The following is a 25,454-nucleotide window of genomic DNA, read 5'->3' as shown; positions in this document are numbered from 1 at the left end:
GTCTAATGAAGTCAAGAACTGTCAGTTGAAAGCCGTCATTAAAATAACTGAAATACTGTAACTGACTCACAGCAACTGCAATTTGCAGAGTTCCACAAGTCTGCCATAAAAGTTTGTGTCCCTGGGTCTATTCTGGACAAAAGCAGACTAATTTGCGCTCCAGCTGAAAGTGTTGCTGATTATCTATCCTTCTTCCCATGTGGTTGTACCAAGCTAGTGACAACATAATATTAGTTTTATGTTCTCAAGTCTTAAGGGCTTGCTACATCAGACAGAAAGAAGGAAATTTTCTTCTCTTGTCCAAACTCTAACTGCCTGTCACTGTTAAACTTATACCAGGACTCTGATTATAGGTTATGGGCATTAGACTTTTATCCTAAACTATCTTGCAGGTCTTCATTGTATACTGTAAGATAGCTGGACTAGATAAATTTATTCAAAGAATGATACAAGTAACTTCTATGTAGCTTTGCTATTTATTAATAAAGCCAGAAGCGGAAGAGTGACCTGGTGGTCTGTTATAATCATGTTGATGCTTTATCTTAACTTAAAAAATGTTTCTGGAACACAAGACACATATTGCTTGGACCTGGACATTTTTGGACCTACAGTACTTTTGAAAGTTTCATGAGTATTAGGTGATTGTAGTTTGGAATTGATAGTAGATGATTGCACAATTATATGGGCTAAAATTAAATGTGGATTCTTTAGAATATGCCTTATCAGTAGGTATGCTACTCTTTGGTATAGGTTTTCTTTATGTGATTTTGAGTAAATGCAGCATATGGTTTTTAATCAATTAAAACTGGTATTATTTGTTAACTTTAATTTATCACTACTTTAAGAGTAAAGAAGAAGTGATGGCAGTACGGCTCCGTGAGGCAGACCGCATTGCAGCTGTGGCGGAACTCCAACAGCATATTGCTGAATTAGAAATCCAGGTAATAAGTGATGGCATTAAATGTGACTGGATACTGATTACTTTCTGTACTTTTTCCTTCTTCCCCTTCCTTTCCTTTTTAACTTGCTGTGCATACAAGGCATTGCTTTGCTAAGTGGGATAATACTGTCTTGCTAAATGTAAGGCCTTTGCTTACAAAGGAGGCAAACTTATCTTCTGGGCATACTGGTCAGCTGTTAATAACTGCTTTTGTACAAGCTGCATGTGTAAGGCAACGCTTTTAAACTCTGACTTCTGTATTTGGGTTTTGTCTTGTAATTAGTGTTTTTTACCAGTATATTAGATTGAAAATTACTACGTAAAAAAGCCCATGTTTTAATTCCAGTAAGCATTCTTATCTGCACTTACTCTTCTGCTATGATTAATTGGTGGATTTGTTGTGAAACTTACTCCCTTTGTTTAAATCTTGAAACCAGAAATGTTATTTAATGCTGCCGTGCCACTGTAGGATCTGAAGGTGCATCCTTTAGCCCCTATGCTGGTCCTTACACTTTCAGTTCATTTTGGAGCTTTTATAGTCCAATGAACTCACTGCTCCCTTGATGAGAGAACCACTTATGGAAGTGATTGCTTTTTCTTCTTTTTTTTCCTTTGAAAAATTATGATGGATAGACTGTCCTTCATATATACTCTTACAGTGTTCCTCTGAATTTTGCTGCGTCTATCTGTAAAAGTTTTCTTGGTTGTTGTTTATAAGTTTAAAACTACTTATTCTCTTTTTTTAAACTGGCAATGCTAGTGTCTGTTTTCCCTTTGAAATCTCCCCTTCAAGATGACTTCATTGTACAGTGTCAAAGCTTTCTTTTTGCCTGTGATTTCCAACTAAAATATCTTTCAACTCTTCATATATGGAATTAACTTGCTTCCTAAAACAGCTTTTTATTCCTACATAAGTCTTGGTTACCATTTTGCTAACAGTATGAGAAAAATGTACAGTAAAATGTTCTCATGTTGTTTCTGTAAGATCAACTTGTATTATGTAAATGACTGTAAAATAAATTTAATGGAGCTTGCATAAAGATTTTTCACTTTGAATATTTTTTCCTGTACTGCAGTAGGCACCAAATATATTAAAAGATAAAATAATCACTTCTTTTAATCACATAATGCTTAGATAATGCTGTGATGAGTGCATTAGAAATACTTATCTAAGTAAGCATTGCACATGAATCACTTATCTTCTAGTAAGATAACAAGAGAATAGCTGAGTTTAGATCAATCTTTTACTCCTGTGTTAGCATTTATTTTAAAAAGTTTACATTGATTTCAAATAATGTTATTTTGTAGATGAGAGGTCAGCACCTTATTTTGCATTAGTTCTACTTTAACAGACTTTAAATGCTGTCCTGCTTTGTTTGTTTCTCTAGTACAGGTAGCCCTAAAAGCATTGTAGGTCTGTTACTACAAAAAGAAGAAACAGCGAATCCAACAATGATCTGTTCTGTCACCCTATCAGAACTGTATTCATATTTTTAATATAAATACACTTGTTTTCTGTGGTTTGACTGATCAAATCATCAGTGCTTAATCATTCTATAGTGTTCTTCTATTCTCTTTCTGTATTTCTGCTTAAGCTATGGGTGTCAGAATTGTGTGTAGATTTCTGTAATACCTTATGTAAGATAAAGTAAATACAGGAAGGGAATCTATTTTGTAAGTCTGCCTTATACATCCATAGAATGCACTGTCTTATGTTCATTTGTTTATCCACATCATCGCTCATTCCTTTCCACAATTACTACTTTTGCATGATGTAATCTTCAGTAATGTTTTTCCATTTTTCTCATTTTCTAGGTTGCCTTGTTTTTTGTTTCCTACTCAAGCACATTTGAAATTCTCATTTTTTGGTATTTTTAGATCATCACCTTTAATGATTTCTTGATCTGTAGCCTCTTAGTAATATTCTTTATTTCTTTACAAATGAGAATGGCTCTACTTTCTGTACAGTCTGGAGCATGAAGTCAGTGGCTCATACTTTTAATGAGTTTCCACGTTAGGTTTTTGGTGAACTATTCATCTCAAACTTACACCAGTCTGAAGTATAGCTTGTTCAGTTGTGAAATAAATGTTTTGAGTGTTAACTGTATACAAACATTTAAAACAAAAGTGATTCAGTTGAAGTAAGTTCCTCTATTGTCAATTTGGTTATTTTCAATACTCCAGACTTGATTGTAGATGTTACTATGGGGCTGTGACAACTTTGTGTTGTAAGATTCTCAGTGTGTAAGATTCTATAAGCAAATAGGTATTTGACCAGCATGTTTTTTGTCAGCAAATATGAAACTTAAGATCAAAATTTCTTTTGGGGTACTTGGGCTCAAAGGCCTTTGAAACACCTGCAACAACAAAAAAAAAAAGGAGTTGGAAAGCCTTAATTTCCGAAGGAGTAAACTAAAACATGCAGTTGATACTAAAGCTTCAGTTTAAAACAAAAAAGGGCTTTTTAAGAAGACTGCTGGTCTAGGCAGAGGGATGAGATACTAGGGAACTTCTTTCTCAGAGAAAGAGCTGCCTTCCATTTTCTTCAGATCAGCTTGTTATTAGGATGCTGTGGTCTGATGTGAAGAGTGGAGGGCACTTTAATCTGGGTTTGCCTTAATGATTTGAAATACAATATTTAAGACCATTAAGTGCATGTGACTAGTCTTTAGCGTGTAGGTTTCTCTTGAAGTAATCATGCTTAATATGGAGCATCATAAATAGGTCTGTCTGGGATTATTGTTTCAAAGCTGGTAACAGTGAAAGGAAGAAGTTAACACATACCATTCCCCTGGAAAAAAAATAATTGCTTTTATGAGAAGCAAGGGGAAAATCTAGGGATTCAGTGCAAGGTCCACATGGTCCATAGAAATGCTTAACCTAAATCATGTGGTTTTTCTTCTAAATGTTCGTGTAGGTGTAGGTGCAAGACACTGGTGTTAACTCTGTAATGCAGAGTATCACTACTCCCACATAAGAACTGATCTGACGTTACATACACAAATGCTAGATTTAAATCACAGTTTCTGGGTCACTCGTAGTTCTGGTTAGTAATAATGACAGAAGGTGAAGGAGGTAGTTCTATCACTTACTAGTAGATGCAATTGTATAGCAAGATGTTTGTTTATTATGATATTAGGAAGTTTTTATATATTCTGAATGTCATCTCATCTTTGTCAGGCATTCAGTTCCTGATGCTGACCCTTTACACTTCTGTGTTTTGAAGTGCAAAAAATACTCCAATACATAATGGATGTTCTTAAGCAAGACTGATGCATTCCTTAATGAAAACAACACAAAACTGAAGTGTTACTGAAGTTTAATTTGTTGCATATGCATAAGCCGAAGAAGTGACAAAGGAAAAACCCTGAAGTCGTTTCCAAACAAAGGTGTTATCCAACAGCTCTTGTTTTGTACTCTGCTCTCTTTTTGTTTTTTGCATCACTAGTTCAGCTCATAAAATCCTTGTGAAGTAAGTATCACTTGAAGTACTTAGCAGGCTTCTGAGTTTTGAACAGGGCACTTAAATAAATCGTTAACAAATAAAGGATTTTTGGATGGCTGGGCTGCAGGTTTTTGTACCTCTGTGCTGGTGAAAAGCTGTCCTCCTCATTTGATATTTCACTTTCTTACAGAAGTTAGACTCCCATCTTATAATTGACTTATTTTGGCCAAACTATGTGTACTCTGGCCCCTCATTTATCTCATATTCATTTATCTCATTCTTGTGTAAGATTTAGTAGATAGCTAGGACAAGGAATGGATATTGTCTCCCTTTATTCCTGTAGTCAATCAGTAAAATGCTGGGTTTGCTTTCTCAAATAATTCATGCTTTTTGTTTTCACTTGATCTGGATTGATAGCTTCAGATGTCCTTACAGCTTTTAATGTCCTAATATCAGCCTTTAGCACACCATTCGTTTGTGTAGTGCTTTCTTTAAGCTTGGTAGACTTTCTCTTGGCAGTTTTACTACAGTTTTAGCCTAATAGCAAGAGTTCCTCCCGATCGTGTATCGGCAGTCCTGTTGGTCACTCAGCATTGCTGAGGTTTTCTTTTGATTGGGTGTTTTTTTTTTTTTTTCGTTTTTTTTTTAAGCTTTCCTTGTAGTAGTCAAAGGCAGGATGGGCTATGTGGGGGGAGGGAGGCTTTAGAGAAAATCAGGCAGGGTTAAGTAAGTCGTAGTTAAAGCTGCTGTTAGTCATCTGGCCAAGGTAAGGAGCACTGTGTCAGTGAAGCATAGACAGGCTGAGGAAGCAGAGCTGTGGCAGCTGCAGACTCTGCTCTGCATCTTAATCCCTTGCTCTCCATTTCCATTCCTATCCTCTTGAAATAGTCCATGTCTGGATTGGGATGAGGAGGTACAGAGCACATTTGTAATATAGAAAACTTTGTACATCTGAGTAATCTTAAAGGGGAAACTGTCTATTAGAGTTCATTCTTCTTTCAACCTTGGTTAGGTTGATCTGGACAGGGGGTAACATCACTTCCTTCTTGGTGTGTTTCCTGGCAGATTCAGAGAATTGTCACACTTACCCTATCTTTAACCATGTCAAAGCTGCTTTAAGAGCAACTGTAAAGGAAATCCATGATTGTGCTAGTTCTCTCCCCCACAGTTTAAACTCTTAACACTATTTCGCTAGAATGAAGCCTTTCGATGACCTCTGTTTAATAACTTTTCCAAGTACTAACTGTTGAGTAAAGAAATTGTTTCCATCTTTTCAAATTACAGGAAACTTTTTTTTACTCTTATCAATAGTGGTGTGTGATGTTAGTGATGTGTTTTTTGAAAGTCTAGAATGAGTCACTGTAGAGTCACTGAAAGGACACTAGTTACCACATTTACCCTTCTGAATAAACTTCATTTACATTTTTTAATGCTGTCTTGCCACATAGTAAGAGTTTAAAAGCCTGCCTTGAAAAGAGTCTGAGGCAGATTGGTACTAAGTAAATGTTTTTAAGTCAGGAAAAAAAAAAGAGGGAAATATCCTACCCTCTATACATCTTCAGTAAAGCTGATAGATACACTGGCTGAGGAACAGTGTCTGTCTGGTGTCCCTTCATTTTGACTGCCAATAAAACTATTGGTTTTGTTTTTCTGTATTTAAGTTCATAGTTATTAAAGTGAAAGCAACCCTTGATATCTAATTTCAATAGTCTAATTTCTTGTTGACGTGTTTTCCTACTGTGATCATCAAGAATGTTGTAGAAAACTTTAATCTTGCAATTCTCTTGGGACGAAGCACCTGCAACTACAGACATAAAGCCTCTGGTGTGTTCCAGGTGTTCTCAGTGAATTTTTCAATTTAAACTTTGTCATGACTATTACTGTACTTGATTTTTGTGGAAGATACTATACTGCAATAGTTTCAGGTATTTAATACTAGCATTCTGTCCCTGTGCTGCTTTTGCCAGCAGTGAACCCTAGTTCTGGGCTGATTGAGACTGGAGGCTCTCCACATACTCAGTAGTTCTCAGACTGCAGGTTAATGTGATTCAGGAGAACTTGCTGCCGCTGCTGCTTGGGAAGGTGCGGTAACGATGTTTTTCTCTTAAAAAGCCAGACAGAGGAGGATTACGTCTGATACTACAGCCATGTATCTCAACTGATAATTTTTTGTGGGCAGAACTTTTCCTCAAGCTAAAAAGCAAATTTTTGAGGAACAGACTTTTCGTCTTAGGAGCTTTTGGTATAGATCTGGGTATGCAGACAAGTACTCTCGAACCTCAGAGCAGGGTGAGGGAGGTGAGAGCTTCCACAACTGAAGGGGCCTAAGTGACTTCTGTTTTAGCAGTTGCTTTTTTGATCTGCAGGGCTCATTTCCTGCTCCTCCACTGCTTGTGCTGCTCCCTTGCTATGCACAACCTCTCAGGCCAGAGGCTGGATAGCATGTTGGCTGTTTGCACTGTCATTTTGACATGAGCAGAGCTGATACCTGGCTACCAGAGTGTTTTTCCCTGGTACAGGGATTTCTAACCTGTTAGTACTGGTGGAGCCCATCAGTTGAAAGAGACAAAGTGTGAGGGGAACAATAAGTCATCTTCAAAAGTAGCAAAATTGAGATGATGGCTTTCAAATTATGTTACATAGCACCAACTGGTATTACTTTTCTAACTTTTCTAAAAACCTTCCTGGGAATGCATTGGTACCAGTATGCAGAAGCAATATCTCAGGGAAACTTATGTGGAAATTCATTCATATGACTGTGGGTTTTTAAACAAAAATTCCTTGATTACAGAGTTGCCTAGCTTTAATTTTTTCTTTGCTCTTTTGGTTACTTAGACTTTTTCCTTCTTGATGTGTTACCTAGCTTCAAGTATGTTTGTTTTAAACTTAAAATTACTATTATTTGCCTAGAGACCAGGCATTCTTCTTCGTGTTGTGACCTCCCCAAATACCACAGATTTTCTGTAATAATGCTTCACTTAAAAAAAAAAAAAAACACACACAACAAAACCCACATCCTATGTGTGCAGTCTTAGATTTTTTTAAACCCCTATGAAGAGAGATTAGTAATTGCTTATGTTATTTCCTTTTAAAAGCTGTGATGTTAATACCCTAAAGGCTTGTTAAGGTGTAAGTAAGCATTCACTTTTGAACCAGTCCAGTTTGAGTGCTTTTTCAGAAATATATAGCAACTCAAGCACAGTACAAAACTAATGCAGAGCAAAATGCATGGTACCTACTGAAGTAAATGCTATGATAGGAGGCATTTAATTAACTCAACCTACATAAAAGGAGTTTAATTTTCCTTTTGTCAGTGGAACTGTCTGGTAAATGAGGAGGACAAGGCAGTTTACAGCCAAAACATATAAAAATGTGATTATAAGGGTTTCTGTTTCCATTAAATGTATTACCTGTCTTTATACAAGACAGGTTTTATGTCCTTTGTCCTTTATGTCCACCCTTGGCATTCAAGACCATTGAGATGAATTTTATTTTTTTGCTGTGGAAGACTTGCTGAATCAATCCATCCCAAAACATGCATCTTCCAGCACATCCGCATGGCTTGATGCCTGAAGCTAGAAACTAGCAATAAGATTGACAAGGAAGAAGAGTGTTAAAAATGTTCTGAATGTAGGCTCAGACCTTCTAGGCTGCTGGGGCTGGACTACGGAGAGTCCAGGCTCTGTCCTTTGGGCAGGTAGCTCTTTATTCCCCATCTCAAGTTACTCTTGAAATAGAAGTTCAGTAGCTGAGCTTCTATCTGCCACAGTGGATTCCTAGGCTGAAATGATGGAAGCAAGAGAAGATTTAATCCACATAAGATTGATTTCTGCCTATCTGAATGAATATTTTCAGTATTCCTTCCTACTGACATCTTAGGAGGAGAAGTAATCCTATAAAGAACAGACTAGTTTTGATATCTGGAAGTGAAATAAATCTGGCAGCAGAAGAACAGAAAAATGGAAAAACTCATTTCTGTACAGAAATGAATGATAGAGGGCTACAGCTATTCCTTGAAGATTATTATCTTCAGTTACCCTGCAGTATATCAACGACTATAACTAATTGCAACAACCTTATCCTGCAAATAATAGGTTGAGGATGAAACATGCAAGAATTCATCAGTATTACTGTCTAAAGTCCTTACACGTGTTTCAGTTCTATTCAATACTTGTTATATCTTCACTTCTCAGTTTCTTTCCCACTTCTGTCATTTGCAACCTAGCTAATTCCTTGTCCATCTACTTCAGGCCAAGTTTAGCTCAGATTCAGAGCTGAAAACAAACAACCATAAGTTTCTGCATAATATGGTGTTATATTCAAGGCTGAAACGGCTCAAGCTTAATAAGCCACTAAATGAAACATGAACTTAAAAATCCTTTCTGCGGTTTCCTTTTGTGAGACAAATATTTGGAGTATGGGTATGCTTACAGTCTGGAGTTTCCAGCAGTCTCAATGGCACATAGCATCAAAAGCACAGCTAATGTTATCCAGAGTTATGGTGCACAAGTGGGAATCTGACTGGCATGAGGACAAAACTTGAGGTTTGTTTTACTGTGGTGGTGGGTTTTCACCATTTCAAGATATGCATACACTGACAGTACTCCTTAAAAGTGACTCTAGGATGGTATCAAGATTGTTTTTATAAAAAACAAAGTTCTTATTTCACAATTACTGTAAAAAAAAAACAACAACAAAAAAACCAACAAAAAAAATAGTGCTGTATCATAACCTAGCGTAGGTTGGGAAGCAAATCTAGAATGACAGAATTTTGGGAAGGAAGTTTTCTTTCTTTGTGACATACAAAAAAAAAAAAAAAACAGGGAAAACTGTTCCTGTTGTTTTTTGGAGTAGTAAAAGGAACTGCACATGTTGAAAGTTTCCTGCCATCAGGTTTTGGTTTTGATGTCTGTCAACTGCTCTAATAAAAAACTAGTGTTAAAGAATGTTACTATTAAACTTAAGCTGTTCAAAATAAAACGTGCCTTTAGTTACCAGATGCTCATCAGAAGCTGAAAATTGCTAGCAAGTAGCATGAACTTAATGCAAATATAAAATGATTGGAAAATGCAACAGTTTTGTATATATTTTTTATTATATGAAAATATTGGTGAGAAGCATCAATCTTTTACAGTTTTTAAAGAATTGTGGATAACAAAGACCATTTTCTGACATAGAACTACTTGAAATGTTTTGATTCATCTGAAAGATGTAAAACATCATCTGTCTGCATATCTGATTTAGAGAACAAGTAATACTTCTTTGGAAGAATTAAATATTGTAATGTTATGTCTGATGCCAGCATGTTTTCCAGTGGTTTACTAATGCAGCTGTACGAGTATTTTAAGTAACCAATGACACAAACAAACCTAGTTTAACAGCAGCAACTTTAAAATAGGTTTTAAAAAAGTGTGTATGTGTGTGCATATATACATCTTTGCTGCTCAGAGATGGGCAACTGAGAAGATTAATACCTTGTCCTAAAATTTATGTAGCACCCATCCAATTTACCCACTGTAAATATGTTTTGTAGCTTATAGAACATGGTCTTAAATAGTTAGAGCTAGAAATGCCTGAGTTCTTTATTTTTATCTTCTACAGCTAGTGAAAAGGATCAGCTTCTGACCTCTAGTATTTTGAATACTGTAAGAGGAAGTTACAGCATGAGTTTTCTTTGAAAAATGTATTTGTAGAAAATCACATTGCAGGGTTCCTTTTTTGTGCTAAGTACTTCTTGATGAGTTGTCAGCTCTACAAAATCTGTAAGGAAATTTCTGTTATGAAAGGAAAACTGAAACCTTCCTTGTCCTTCACTAGTAATGAGAACCTTGCAAGCCAGGCTTACGCTGACATTCAGTTTAAGTCAGTTTAAGCTGACTGGAGGTAGAGTCTGTTCTTCCATAAGCAAACTTAATGCCAAGTAATTCTGAGGTATCTGTGTTAACTTCACAGTAATATTTGGGATAAAAAGCATTTAAATTTAATGATAATATATAATACATATATATATAGTATAAGTACTCTACATAGTATACAGTAGCAGTTTTGAGCTATTTGTGCAGTGTTGAATTTAAGCTCATAACTTTCATTGTCTCTGCTGTTTATTCCAATTTAATCAGAAAATGCCTGTTTTGTGTCTTCCCATGTACTCAATTCCAATGTAAACCCAGGTATTTACATGTTCTAAAAGGGTTATGGCACCAGTCTTAAATTTATGGTAAAAATCTGACTTTACGTTTGCTTTATGATACAGTGGTTTATGGTTACATCATAATTTGGAATCCAAGGTACCAGAGGCTGAAATGGAAAAGTCCATTTCAAATGGAGATAAAGGATTTAGATTAATGTTTCTCCCGTGTACATTTCTGCTGTTGCAAGAGATACAATCCTTGTCTGGAATCTTAACATCAATGAAGCCTTTTCTGTGTATGAATTTAAACTGCATTATTTTTGGTCTGCAAATTTTGTTGCTTCTGCGTCTGTTTGGATTTCTCAGTAGCAATACTCATCCTTGTAAAGGGAGATAAGCTTTGTTTGCTTTTTTATTTAATATATTTAGCATGGGAAAAATACTTGCTACTTTTTTTTTTTTGGAAATTTGAGCCATGGATTGCCTAGGAAGCAAAGTTTGTGCAATTAATTTAAATTATTATAAATAATTTGGAAATTATTCATTGGAGGGTAGAGGCACACAATACAACATACCTACAGCTGTTAACTTGTACCTAGCAGAGTGCAGACATGGGCTGCTTTCAGAAAAGAGTTCTCTGCAGCAGGTGGTTATTTTTCTGAGATCTGCTAAGAATTTGGTTTACTCATGTTAGGATTCCCTTTAGAGACAAGCTGAAAGCGTTGCAAGCTTTCACGTTTCAAGATGCTCAAGAAGATGTCATTGGCACTTAAGAGCTACATTAGATTGACAAGCCTCTTCATCCCCGACTTTTTTTTACTTGCCAATTTGTCATTATACCTCTTACAGCATTGGTAATAAGGAACATTCCTTTCTTCACTTTTGCTCTCTGGGGTTCCTACACAATAATTATGTTTTACTTGGCAGAGGAGCCCTTTTCATACAGTGTTTCCCAGGGCATCAGCTTGGTCTGAACTACTTATACCTGCTGGTAACTTCAACCAGATGCAAAGTGCTGGATGGTTTGTGTGTGTCCGTGTGTGTGTGTGAGTGTTGTCTGTATGTGACAAAAAGCAAGCAGTTAAAATAGAATTTTAATATACCATATCTGTGAACAATTTGAATAAGATTCTTTTTTTAAATCAAAACAGAAAGAAGAAGGAAAAATTCAAGGGCAGCTTAATAATTCTGATTCTAACCAGTATATCAGAGAACTGAAAGATCAGATAGCTGAGCTGCATCATGAGGTAAGTGATAAAATTCTAGTGTCTGATCACTTGCACCTTTTGTCACATTTTAAACGTAGCAGGTCTTGCTTTTCTAGTAGCTATTATAGCTTCAGAACCTGATTTTGCCAATGTAAATTATTTTAAATGAATAAAATTAACTTTTGTATATGTCTTGCCCTTGTATCCTGGGATGTAAGAACAAAACTCTCCTTAATTATATGACTTGATGTTAAATGAGACCAGCATGTTCCATCTTGTTTTCTCCTTAATTTCATGAGTTGATCATCCATTGTGTTGTGTTTGCTGCATTCAGAGCTATGTGCATGAAAATAAGCCCCTTTGTCTTTGTTACAGCTTTTGAGGATAATTCAGTTAGAAACTAAACAGCATTTGTACAAGCTGAAGAGTCTGTGGAGATCTTTTTGTAGTTGCTATTGTGAGGACGAATTTTATGTGGTAGCGTACCAAGATTGCTTAAAAAGAATCAGGATGCTTGCTTAATATCAGTTAACAGATTAAGTTTTAAACTGCCAAAACCTTTAGCCTATGAAATTTGTCTTCAGACTTCCTTGCTTTAATAGTTGTAGTAACTGTCTCTTAGTTAAAAAGATCAGAAGGTCTTGATTCCGAAATGGCTTGTGTAACTGCTGTGCTCACTGGCTCATTTCAGTTTGTCCTATGTTGTGAAGAAATATCTTTACTTAACACTGTTATGTGCAAAATGCCCAGTCATCTTTGCAATTTAGTATGTTTCTATATGCATTCTGATGCATATCAGACAGCTCTGATAGTGTAGCTTAAAATTATAGTATTGTAGACAAATACAACCTTTTAATTTTGTCTTTTTGGTTTTGTTAAATAAGCACATCCTTTCTTTAAGTGTAGTTACTGTTTTTGCAACAACCCTAGTAGATTCAAACTCTTACGACCCATCCTTTGAGAGTTATAATATAGCAGAGGAATGCTGTCGCTTCTATAGATTGAAGATAGTCTCTAGGGCCATCAGTCCAGCACTTCTACTGATCACTAAGCTCACTTAAAAAATAAATTCAAAAATTAATTACCTGGCATTTTCCATTAAAGGACTATAACTAGCTTGCTTTATATGAGAAAGTTGCTTGTAGAATTCCCAGAAAGCCAGATACCTTGTGTATTTTGCATTATGGAAAAAAAAAAAAAAAGCAAAAAAAAAAACTGTACTCATTGTACTCGGTGTAAATTTAAAAGATTAAAAAAAAAGCTTTGGAGAAGAAGTAGGGTTACCGTTGGAAAGCTGTTGCATAATTTTCTGTATACAAGCAATTGTCATATGCCTGTCTGAGCAACACTATTTTCAGGAAGGCAAACAGTTGTTTGTTTTTATTGTGAATGGGTTGGAAGGAAGGTTAGGCTCAAAAGAAAAGGCCAGCTAGGGAGTATATGAATCTCTACAATACTAGCGTTCACATAATTCCATGTAGAAGAGCATTTCTCTCCCAGAGGTGCACTTTGTTATGGCTTACTGCTTACCTGGTTTGGAAATTAAATTTTAGGAACAAAATATCTCATTCTAGAATATATAGAAACAGCAGCAAGAAACCCTTATATACTAAGCAAATTATAAACTGATAGCATCTGTGAATGCTTCCTTACAGTTTCTTTTAATCCTGAAAGTCCTTGTTTACTAATCACTTTTTTCTGTACTTTAATATATCTAGTTGTCTAGTATTTAAATAGAAACTTTAGAGGGAAAGTAACAGTTCAGGCACAATCAGGCTTTATGGACGGAAAGTAATATTTAAGGCTTGATTTTGAGCATAACCCACTGGGCTGATTTTTATCATAATGTAAGATTAAGTCTGAAATGAAGGTAGTATTGATGGGTAGGTTGATTCCAATGAAGTCTATAATCAACATAGCTGCTAAGTGAGGAACTTCATTTGCAGTGTTTTCTGGAAAAGTAAAATTTAACTGGCAATAAGAAGAGGCAAAAATGTTTGCTCTCAACTGCTAAATGCTAGGACTAGTATACTTCAGTCATTACCAATTAAAATAAATTAACTTTATGAAATCTACACTGAAATGTCTTCATGTGTAGCTCCATTAATGACCATACTACTTGGCTGCTTTTTTATTCTACTTTTGCAAAAGCTGGGACAAAAAAAAAAAGTTATTTATAACTCTGCAAATTCATCTTCCTGAAGACATGGTGATAGGCTGACTGCAGCCTCCTAGCTGGTTAAAGGTAAAAGGCACTGGTAAAGCAATAGAATTCCTAGTGACTATATGAAGTTAACACTTCATATATTTTACCTGCAGAACTTTAAACTGGACATCAAGTAATGCAAAAGTTACAGTTGGGTGAAGTGACACAAGGTTCTTGGTGATGCCAAGATACTTATTGATTATTCTGTTTGTTGAACACTTTTCCTTGCTGAACACTTCTTGCAGTACTGAATTCTTACAGAAATTTACATCAGAAGAATTGCAGGTTCTCAATCTGAATGCTGGAACAAAATAATGAAAAATAATGTATTGAATGAATACAAGTAATTGGGATGAAGTCCATATTGGCCTTCTGACAAACACCTTTGTGTCTTTGGCCAATACAAGTGCATGTGTCCCTATTATCAGTGGAACTTGGAGTAGTGAGATACTCTCCAGTGTTTCTTACTGGAGACCTTCCACTGGTACGATCACATCACAGGATGGAATTAGAGTGGGGCAGCAGGAGTTGGTTATTAATGCTGCCTGGGGTCTCAAGCTGAATCCTCCCAGTGAAAAGTTGGGTTGTGGGTGTGCTACTACAGAGCAGGAGCAACAGGCTGCTGCTGATGTGGCACATCTTGACTTTGTAACGGAAAAAAGTTGACACCCAAATTTCAGTTACCATACTGGAACATGTGAGAGAAGTAACCCAAATAAGCTATGTTATCAGAACTCTGCATAGAATGTAAGATTATAGAATTTATCTTTTAAAAATTTTTATTTCCAATCCTCTGCCTTTTGTTGCCATCTACATAATTAATTTTGGTGTGTCTTTTCTGACCTCTGACAGGCTGCAGTTCCTGTGAAGCAGCTTTATTACTTGTCATTAAATACAGTAAGCTTGGTTCCCCTGTCTTTGACACAGAAGTCAGATCAGATGAGTGTCATTTGACCTTACAATTTAACCTGCTCTAAATGATGTAATGCTAATGATATAAGTTTACAGGCACTGCAAGATTTGTAACGGGTTATGTATTGTCAGATTGTATACTGAGTGCTTGTACTTCAGTAGTGTCCTTTGATTAGACTCTGAGGTATTAAGTAAAAGCATTTTCTGTGAAACATTTTCACTATTCAAGAAATTGTCTCTCTTCAGTAGGTATCATGGAGGTGAATGGTTAATGTTTCTGGGGGGAAAACACATGGAAATGTTGAGCTGCTTTACTTTCCTTAATGGAAATTCAAAGGGCTTAAGGAAAACTGAAATCATAAATTAGTCCTTGTTCATTTCAACATAAATCACATAGTGGGAGGAAGAAAAGGGAGGAGGTACTTTGTAGTTTGCCACTTTTTTTATTTTTAATTCAAACTGAATGAGATTAAATGATTTATAAAGTGCTTAAGTTATGTATTTCATATACTATCCCTGTGTACATGCAGTATTTTATATAAATTACACAGCAGCTGTGTCTGCTTCCTGTTGGATGTTGCAAGGCTCATATGTGTTACCTAGATTACAGGAGTGGTACAAAAGATTAGAATTGACATGCTTACCCACAAGCTACACTGGCAGACCACAAGACACCTTTGGAGACAGAAGCAAGTGGTTTCCAGTCTTACAGACTTTGTGATTTAGGACTGAAGTGCTTAAGGTTAAATTGTATTCAAAGCAAAACTGTGTAAAAACTTGTCCTTGTCATACTGCTAGCTGATTTTTGTGTCTCTTGCAATGTTTTAATGAGTTTGTTTTGCTGTTAAATTTCAGTTTCTTTTTTATTAAGTCTTTAATCTTAACACAATTTTCATAATAACCTAAATTCTTCCTACTATGTATTCAAATACAATAAAGCACATAGCCTCTACAATTTGGGATTGTAGAGCATTATTCCATACTGTCACTACTGCATGTTGTACATATGCATTGGGGGATAGCTTTATGAAGGAGAGTGGCAGCATACAGGAACTTACTGCTTCTTTCACTAAGTATGTGTTCTTCCTTAATATTTGAGGATCACTGAGAAGAGTATAAAACTCAGCATGCAAGAATAATAGAATGGCACCGAATGTCTAAGGGATGAATAATCATGAGATTTTCTTAGTTGCCAATGGAAATTGTCATTGTCCAGGTGAGCTCCAATTTCAGTTTTCAAAAAAGTAGCATTCAGTGGATCCTCTAAATACTAGAGTGTGTCTGAAATTTCACTTTTAAGGTGCCGATTTTGCTCACTTCAGTTTTCTTAATGCAGTTCCAATTATTTATTGCAGTATAAGTTTAGGACTGAAATACACTCAACTTAAATGTTTTCCTGATTTCACTCAAGCAGATTAGCTGCTTTAATTTGATGTCCATAAAAGGCAGGAGAGTATCTGATATATTTAAAATCATTTTTCACACTTACCTGTACTTCAGGGATCTGGTAGTTGATGAATAAGGAGCATTTACTCACTTCTCTCCAGTGCAAAAATCAAAATCCTCAAGTGAAATGGGGGCAGGGATAAATTCCTGAAGTTGCATAGATGCCACTTGCATCACTGAAAAATGAGCTACTTGCTAAAGGCCATGGAGAACGTTCTGGGAAAATATTGCTGTCTGCCTCTTATATTCTTTCTCAGGCATTTGCTATTGACCAGCATCAGAGACAGGATATGGAGCTAGTTTTGCCCTAACTGTTCTTCTGTAATGATATATGCTATTAACAAATAAATGCTTGAAATATTTTGAGATGAAGGAAGGATGAGATAGCTCTTGAATATAAAAATCTTATGCATATGTTTTTGGTGTTTGAATGAAAAACAAAATCCTGATATTAGTGTGCCACAAAGGTTAAGTATTCAAGAGGTTAGAAAACCCTCTGCAAACTGCCCTCAGTATGGCTGATGGAAAAGAAGATGACAGATGCAGCTAGAGCATTATTTTCCAAAATGATTTTTTGAGGTTTTTAGAATGGTAACTTCAAGGGAAATTCTGGTGATTAAATTCTTGCATATTGACAATGCAGAAAAAGGGTTATATTTGTGTTTTTTATATTTCTCACTTTTAGTATCTTGAAAACTTGATGGCTTCTCAAAGAAGTAGTGACCACTAGTTTACTACCTTTCCATTCCCACAGAGTTTTATCTAGGAATGGATCTGATATTATGTTGTAAGAACCTAATGCAGTTAGTAAGGTTGTGATACAGGTGTTATCTCATGGTCTGATCTTGTTCCTGGTGAATTTGCATTTTAAGCTTCTCTTAATGAAAAGAGATATAAAAGTTAGGGATTAAATACTATGCTTTTAAAAGATTTTGCTTGTGTGATAAAATTGAAGACACTTTAGGTAATTATTTTGAGGATAAATAATGCATAAGATATGACCAAAGGAGTAATTGGTAATATGGCTAAAGCTACAAGTTAAAGCTACACTTTGCAACAGGGTAGCTTTCTAGACTTACCACTGCTGAAACTAAAATGGAGAAGGGAAAGTACACTGTAGACATCAGTGTGAAGGATGAAGAAAACCTGCATAGGCCACATAATACAACAACCAAACAGAATTCAGTGTGCTGTCAGCTGCAGGAGGAAAATTAAACCACATTAACAGTTCCTTTGGTCTTAAATACCATGAACTTGAAGGTAAGCTCTGTTTAAAGAGTGCTCATTTATTTCCTCCTTATTTTTATTTTAGTGGTTAATCTTAAATCAGCATGGTGCAGTGAGTGGTTCTGGTCCCAAGCACAGCTTAGTTGTTGTACAAGCAACTAAATGACGACTGTGTTAACTATGGATGAGCACAAAATGACACTGCTGTTTGTGGCCAGTTGATTAGCATGAGCTGGTTGATCACTCCTAGCAAAATTCCTAGCTCCTGATTCTCTCGACAATAGCATCTGGTTTTGGTGGTGGCATACCAGCAGGGAGTATTATTCCTTTCTTCTTCATTTTGTTATTAGGTTGTCTTTGAGTCAAACTCAATGCTCAGCAAATCAAATGCTCTGTAATCTGAAACATCACTAGACTACATTCATAAGCCGGGTAAATAACTGACCTTTATTCTGCTGTATTTAGGCTACTGTCATCCAGCTACTCAATTTGGATGTGCCTGTACTGCTTTACTGTCATAAGTGACTGCAATGTGGACACATCATCTTCCACCCATTCAGAGCTTTAAAGGTTATACGTAGCTTTGGGTGATGGACATAGAATTAATTTCTCACAGTTAATCCTTCTAGTTCAAGCTATGAGAAATAAAGTTCTTCACTGAAGACGTATTTATAAGGCAATGACTTGCGTGCATCAAATCATATGAGTTAATGAGACAAGATCAGACTTATCAGCATTTAGATCTTGGAAAGAAATATGTAACTTATTTCATTAGAATTGGGGTGAGAACAGCAAGTCCGAAAAGGCTTACTATTTTTCTTGAAACATCCATAGTTGGATATAATGCTCTTCTACTCAGTCTCATCAACTTACTTCCCCTCCTTGTCTCCTGGAAATAATGAGATTCATGGAAGTTTGGAAGCGTGCTGCTTACTGTCCATGGAGTATGCTGTGTACTGTACAGGCAGATATATATTTGGCTTTTTATGATTGTCACTTTTCATGCTTGCTTTCATAAAAACAGCCATCTCTAAGATTTCAGTCAATTTCTACATTGTTCTTATTTCAGTTTTTGCTAAAACTAGTGCTTGTTAAAAGTACTGCTTGTTTCTCAATAATGACCAAAATTACATTATCACCTTCCAATAGTTCGTTGTACTGGACAAATGCTTTCAAAATATGTTTCTCTAAATGTTTTCTTACTTGATAAGAAATGCTGTCCCTGAAAGGAAATATGTTAGCCCTCAGATTTACAAAGCAAGTGCTTCAACTTGTGGTAGAAGTTTATAGCACAATAAATCATGTGCTTTTCTTCGACCATATCTTGCAAGCACAGTCGGACAACAGACCATCAGATTTTCCCTCCCCACAAGCAAAGTTCTTGCAAGGCTGCTGGACAGCTAAAAATGTAGTTGCTCTACTAGTACGTGTCAAAGATAGAGTCTCTGTGCTGGCGGAGTCTGATTTAAGTGGTTGTGGTCAGTCTGAGGAACCTGTGATGTGATAAGATAGCGTTTGTGAGGTCATGTGGTTTGCAAACACCCAGTCTAATGTAGCAGCTTTGTCTACACATGATAGTTAAATATATACTGTATGCTTTAGAAAAGTGAATTGCTTTATTTCTTCATTTCAGCATGTACTTAAGAATCAAAGATGTTATGCTGGCTTGATAATCCCCAGATTGTTACAGAAGTGAGACTGAACAGATTGGGAGACTTAATACTTTCCATTACTTTCTCCAACCTAGTTACCCTGTTCTTCACAAAACAGCTGGCTTTAAAGACTATCTGCCTTAACTAAGCGATGAACAGGCAGAAGTTCTATTGCACAGTGGAATCTGTGTGTGTGTGTATTTTGTGAAAATCAGTTGTTTATTTTGATTCATTTTGAATGGGTGTTTATAGTTAACACAAATATCCTACACTTGTCCAAAAAGCATGATTGATTTCATAACGATGCTACTCTGTTCCACAAACCTTTGGCCATAGACTCTACCTTCATCTTTGTATCAGCTACATGCCCCTCAATAACATCTCAATAAAATAAGTGAACAGTGTAACCAAGAACAGTGATGCAGTGTCACCTTAGAGCAGGTATGAATGTGTTTGCTGCAGTAGGACTAGAAGATGAGGGCAACAGTTTTAGATATGAATCTTAACTGTTTCACTGCTACTGACAGATTCAGTGATCAAATGAAGGCTGGTGACTGTTCTCTGTAGAAACACTTCCCTTTTTTTCCCCCTGTTTGTATCCTACAGTATCTGAGCTTCAGATTGGTCTTGTGGAGAAATATACTAGTTCTTGATTGCAGTATTAGAAATGAATGTAGCAAGCTGTACCTAACTGTACTCCCTGTTTAGAGTTTGGATTGCCAAAGGAAGTGAACTGATTATAGGTAGCAGTACTTCATTATCATGGCAATAACACTGCTCTCCTTGCATGTTGCTTAAGGTGTGTGACCTCTCTGCTGTACTACACAGAGCTTTGTCAGGATCTGTACTGTGCTGCTGCTTACAAATCGAGTTCTGGTTTTGGATTGAATAGAGGGAGGGATTGTGGTACTGGTTCGAATTTAACTGAGTAGTTGCTCAGTTAAGATGGAAAGATGTTGCATATACAGTGGTAACACAGGTGCCATCTATTTTTTACTTGAGAAACAAGCTCAGGAGAAGAATGCTATGTATTAGCGTGTTTGTATGTGGAGCGAACAGTGAACATGGTAGAAACCCATCCTAAAATTCCCTTACTGCTCTCAGAATAGCAGGCAGAATGGATAGAAGTTATTTTTGCCTCTGATCCATGAAATTAAAGTTACATAGTCTGATAAAAATGCAAAGGTTAACTCCTATTTTAAAAGGACAGAGTAAAAGTGCGAAATGATCATTTCCTGTAACTGTACCCATTATGGGTACATTTTCAGTCTCTGTATCAGCCAGTACATTCTAGTTAACACTTGAAGTTTCAGTAATTTTTCTATTTATAGATGTGTGTGCTCTGTAGGAAGAAGGAGCAGTGAGATTTAAGTAGTTCCTTGGATATAAGTCTGTGATAATTGCAGTACATTCAGTGTGATCATGCTGTTTTAAATTATTTTTGTTGCTATGTCCTCACTCCAAATAAACACCTTCATTAGAACTTCATGTAGGAAGAGTTTCTGGGAACTTTCCACCTACCAGCTAGTTACTTACAGAAACTTCTCAGGGTTAAGTCAGCTTAACTTTTCTGGAATTATATATGATCTCATTAAAATAAATTTGGCAAGATCTTAGAAAAACACCCTTAATAGACGAAATCTGACTTAGAGTTACTGAAGACTGATTTCTTTTGAAAATAATTTAAAATAATTTAAAAGTTGGTTACTTCCTTAGCACTGTTACTATTTCAATTGCGTATTTGATACAGAACTTCAAAGTTTAATTTGATTATACGGCAGTAGATCAAAAACACTCTTTAACCATATAGTGCAGTGATCAAAAAGTCATGACCTCCCATTGATCGCTTTATTGGTTTCCTGTTCTGATTCACTGGAAACCTTCTGGTCTGAACACTTGTTGCTAGTTTTAATCTTTGTCACGTTTACAATACAGCAGACTCGTCTTTAGTAAAACTGATATACAACATACATTTAACATATTTCCTTTTGGCTCAAGAGCTCTTTGACTGGTAATATTGAAAAAAACACTTTTTATTAAAAAAAGAAAAAGGCAGCAAACGTACATTTACATTCAGAGCAATATAAAGTACATAGTGGGACAACTAGAAATGAGCTTGCTTTAATGCATTAAAACTACTTCATAGTTTTTATTTCAACTTGCTGACATCTATGGGGATTTTATAAAGCCTTTTGTACTACAGTAAGACTGAATATGACTTTTAAAGAGGCAATTTAAAACAGAGGCCACTTTTTTTTTTCTTATAGCACTTAAATGAGCCTGAAATGACTCAGTCTTGGAAATTTCTTGCTGCTGTTTTGCTTTTTCACTTTTGACACACTGCAATGGCTTGAACTCTGTTTAGTGATATGGTCAGCAAAGTTCATTTTTGGTAAATAGTTCATGTGCCAGTGTTACTCTGCTTTTAGAAACTCATACTTTTTAAAGGATCATCCAAAGGTAGTTCTTTGTTAAAACTGCAGAACACAAATAATCATATGAGCTTAGATTACAAAGAATTAATGACGAGTGGGGAAAATTCATCTAATATCGTGATACCTTTATGACTGTTTTTAATCCCATCAGAGATGACAAAAAAAAAGTCACTCTGGAGACTTTGGACTTTTAGCTTTTAAGAACAGCAGCCATATTGGTACAACTGAAAAGGCACCCTGGGTCCTTTCTAGTAAATAACATTGGCATTCATTGGTGGTTTAGGTTTGGGCCCACATGAAGTTATAAGGCCTGCTGCTTAGTGTTCATTCGTCTCTGATTAGTTTCTATTGTTGCCAGTTTCAAGGTGTTTTGCTGCAATTGCTATAACAAGTTGGTAGGTCATACTGAAACTGTTAGACTGAATTCAATTTATAAACTTCAGAAACAGTTGTACTGTTTTGAGATAGTACGGATCAAGAAGGTCAGACACATGAGACCATGGAGGCAACTGGATATAGAGAGATGCAGAATCTTCCTACCATGAAGTTATGCTACAAGTTGGCCTTCTTTAAACCCTTATGCCTTACTAAAAGCAATGTGAAATTAATTTCCTCTATCTGCTTCTTTCTGCACGTCCTAAAAACCATAACAAATCAAATGGAATTTTCTCTAAGATTCATTTTATTACATTTCAAAATGAAGAGCCAAAGAATTTTTGTCAACTGATTTTTATCTTGGTATGTATGTTATAAACATTATAAATTTATTGGGATGGGCAGATGAGGTAATCCCAATAGGCAAACACAGTTAGAACTCAACAAAGCAGGGTTAATTTTCTTCAGGAAACACCTATTAAAAGGAATACTATCTAAGAGAAATCACCAAAATTTTCCTGTCTAGAAACACTAATTTTTATTAGGGTCCATTGTGGATTGTGCAAGGTTCCCACTTCAGTTATTCCAAACTCCATCCCAATTAAACGGCCAAATGTGCTGAGTTCCAAACAATCTTCAGCATGCTGGGGTACAGTTGGATTTTCCTACACTGACTGGCCAACAACATAGTTTCAGAGAACATTGCTAGACTCCCTAAAAATCAACGTTTTTGTTGATCTGATTAAAACTTTTGTAGTGTGAAATTTTTTAGATGAGGAAATTAATTTCTACATTTAAAGAAATCCAAATCAAAGCTGTTTAAAATAAATAATTAAACTTTTTTTTTTTAAGTAAAAAGTCTCCATGAGAAGGAGAAGTTTAATAGGGTTTTATTAGCTTAGTAGCAAAGAAAGTAATTTTGCAAACAAATTTTGAAACTCTTATTGATGTTATTTGTATGGCATGATCAAGATATTTCCTGCTCTAAGTCATAGTACATAATACACTGTTCTTAAATAGGAATTTGAATTTGTTTGATTTGTTTGATTTTTGTTCAATGATTTTTTATTCAGTTATTCAATTAATGCATTAAGTACTGATTTGTCCTGCCTTGCAATCCTCACTTTTAGGGGTGGAAAGGAGGGGAAATCAAAGACAAGTTGTAAAGTTACGTAATAGTGATTCCAATCTGATGTGATGGTGATTCCAGTCTGCTAGAATGCAAAATTATGTCAAGCCCCCACCCGTAACAATTCAGGCAAACTTTACTATTTGTAGTTTAGGTGAACTACAAAGGGAAAATAAGTGTTTTTGTCCAGGCTACCATTGTATTAAAATTTCTTCGAAATAGCTTTCCAGTCTTTTTAATGGATTTTCAGTCTCCTACTTATGTTTGTGTCTTCAATGAGCCTTTAGAACATGTTGAATGATTTGCATTTCAACAAAATCTAGACAGTCTCCTAGGTGTGTATTTAAGAATTTTGACATGAAATTAAACCTGAGGGAAAGCACCAGTAAATACAACAGCATAGTAACACTATTTAAGAATATACTTGTCTGTTCTGTCCATTTCAAGTCAGATCTCAAGCTGAAGCTTTTTTCGTAAAGAAGGAAATCTGAGACAACTCAAAGTTGTTCTGGAATAGTCTGAATAGCTTAGATTTTAATATTTTAAATGAAAACTGTCTGAAAACATGCAATGAAGATGTATCTTATTTCCTGAATTCCTCTGTTAAGGATAGCTGTATATCTCCTTCATGTCTGCCTCAAAGTGAAGAGGAAGAAATTTATTGTTTCTTTTTCTTTTCCTTTTTTCTTGTTTCTACACATTGCTTGCAAATCTTTTGAGGTCTGCAAAATGTATTCTAACTGCTTCAGTTTTTAATCTAGAGGTAGATATGGCAGTGGAGAAACTGAAATGGCTTTTGTAAGAGAGAGGGATGGCTATCTCTAGTTTTTCATATGGATCTCATGGAAGAGAGGCCCATACAGTCCCTCTCAGCTGCTATCTTTCAAACAGCAGTCCCTGTTATTAAGGCCTCTTCCTCAGGAGGAACAGCAGTGATTGGATAACTTGAATAAGCAGAGTAAACAAGTTCTTGTGTTCAGCACCTGTCCCAGTTTGGTTGGTTTGGTCTTCATGAATTGTCAATAATTTCCAGGAATTACTCTCATTTGGCATTTGTAATGGCTGTCATTTACAAATTAATAATCATAATTAGGCCTGCATTTATAGCTATGGCTTTAGGGTAAAAAATAAAGTGAGACAAGAAATTCACTGACACTGAAATAAGAGCTACAGCTTTGAGCTTTGTCTTAATACAATTATAATGATAGTACACTTTTTTAATTTAGCAAATCTTTTTTAAATTGTCAGAGAATGTCATAACCTTTCTACACAAAGAATGTCTTTTGTAATACATGATAACTTATTTTACACATAATATTGAGTACTATGCAAGCTATCAGGAAGTTCTCAAAAGACTGTCCTTTGCCTTTTGCATATGAACCATCTGTTTCGGTAAAGCTGCCTTACAATTGAGGAAAAATGAAGGATGCCTTTAAGTCACTTTTTTGCGTTAAACTTTTTCTTTAGTGTGTGACATATTATGTCATACTTCTGCTTTTCTTAAATCTCAGACTTTCTGTTAAAATGCTCTGATACAGTTCTGTCACAATGCAACCCCAGCAGTACCTTTTGTATAAGGAGGCTGATTTTGTTGGGGAACTTAGAACCACCATTTGCATCGTAGCTGTACAGCCATTAAACTTGCGAAGAGGTTTTAGGTGAAGGATTGCTAATATTAGTTTCTGCAGCTATTTGGTTTAGCTCATGAATTCTCCATTTGTGCAGAGTTCATGTTGCAATGGTTTCATTATGAATGTGTCTGGCTGTGGAAGTACAACCTTGTATTTAAAAATGGGTTTCAGAAAGCATAAGATGTCTAAGATGCTTGTGTGCGTGGAAGTGAAAATGCATCATGAAAAGGCTTGTAGCTTTAACTTTGTATATGCCTTTTGTGTGCATATGCAGAAATGTTTCTGCATTGCAGCGCCAACTGGGCATAATACTGCTATTTGTCTCTCAAGTTACAATGTATTTCCCATTTGTTCAATCGGAGATGCTCTGACTGCTTCATTTTCTGAGATGAACACTCTTCCAAAGAAGCTGCTGGGAGAAATGATAGTGTGCTAGTATATACATTAACCAGAGTGGGACCCTCACAATGGATGAGTGTCAGCAGTAAGTAGTAGTCAACTGCTGACTACTAGGGATACTATTAAATGCTGTGATCCATTAGTCTCAGGAAATTCAATTAAACTGCTTGTATTCATGTTAAATGTGATTATAATTTATTTGATATCTTTAATTGGCTTATAATTAGACTTAATTTTCAATTCTCTTTTCATGTTGACAGTGTTTTTACTGAATTATAGGACAGGCATTTGAAAATGCTTATAACGTGTTTCCTTTAGC

General features: G+C 35.8%; 1 protein-coding gene across 10 annotated transcripts in view; it reads left to right on the top strand.

The window, feature by feature from the left end:
- EVI5 (ecotropic viral integration site 5) overlaps window positions 1-25,454 on the top strand; it is a 74,232-nt gene that overhangs the window by 41,279 nt on the left and 7,499 nt on the right. For 8 of the 10 annotated variants that reach the window (XM_038182792.2, XM_038182794.2, XM_038182795.2 and 5 more), the window contains 2 exons: window positions 846-941; window positions 11,667-11,762. In XM_038182792.2, coding sequence (XP_038038720.1) covers window positions 846-941; window positions 11,667-11,762 — 192 coding nt within the window. The remainder of the gene's footprint in view (window positions 1-845; window positions 942-11,666; window positions 11,763-25,454) is intronic. The other 2 variants (XM_038182797.2, XM_038182791.2) reach the window with 1 other exon arrangement.

Source organism: Anas platyrhynchos, chromosome 8 (genome assembly GCF_047663525.1).
Source record: "Anas platyrhynchos isolate ZD024472 breed Pekin duck chromosome 8, IASCAAS_PekinDuck_T2T, whole genome shotgun sequence".
Classification (NCBI taxonomy): Eukaryota; Metazoa; Chordata; class Aves; order Anseriformes; family Anatidae; genus Anas; species Anas platyrhynchos.
This window is presented reverse-complemented; position numbering and strand designations above follow the sequence as displayed.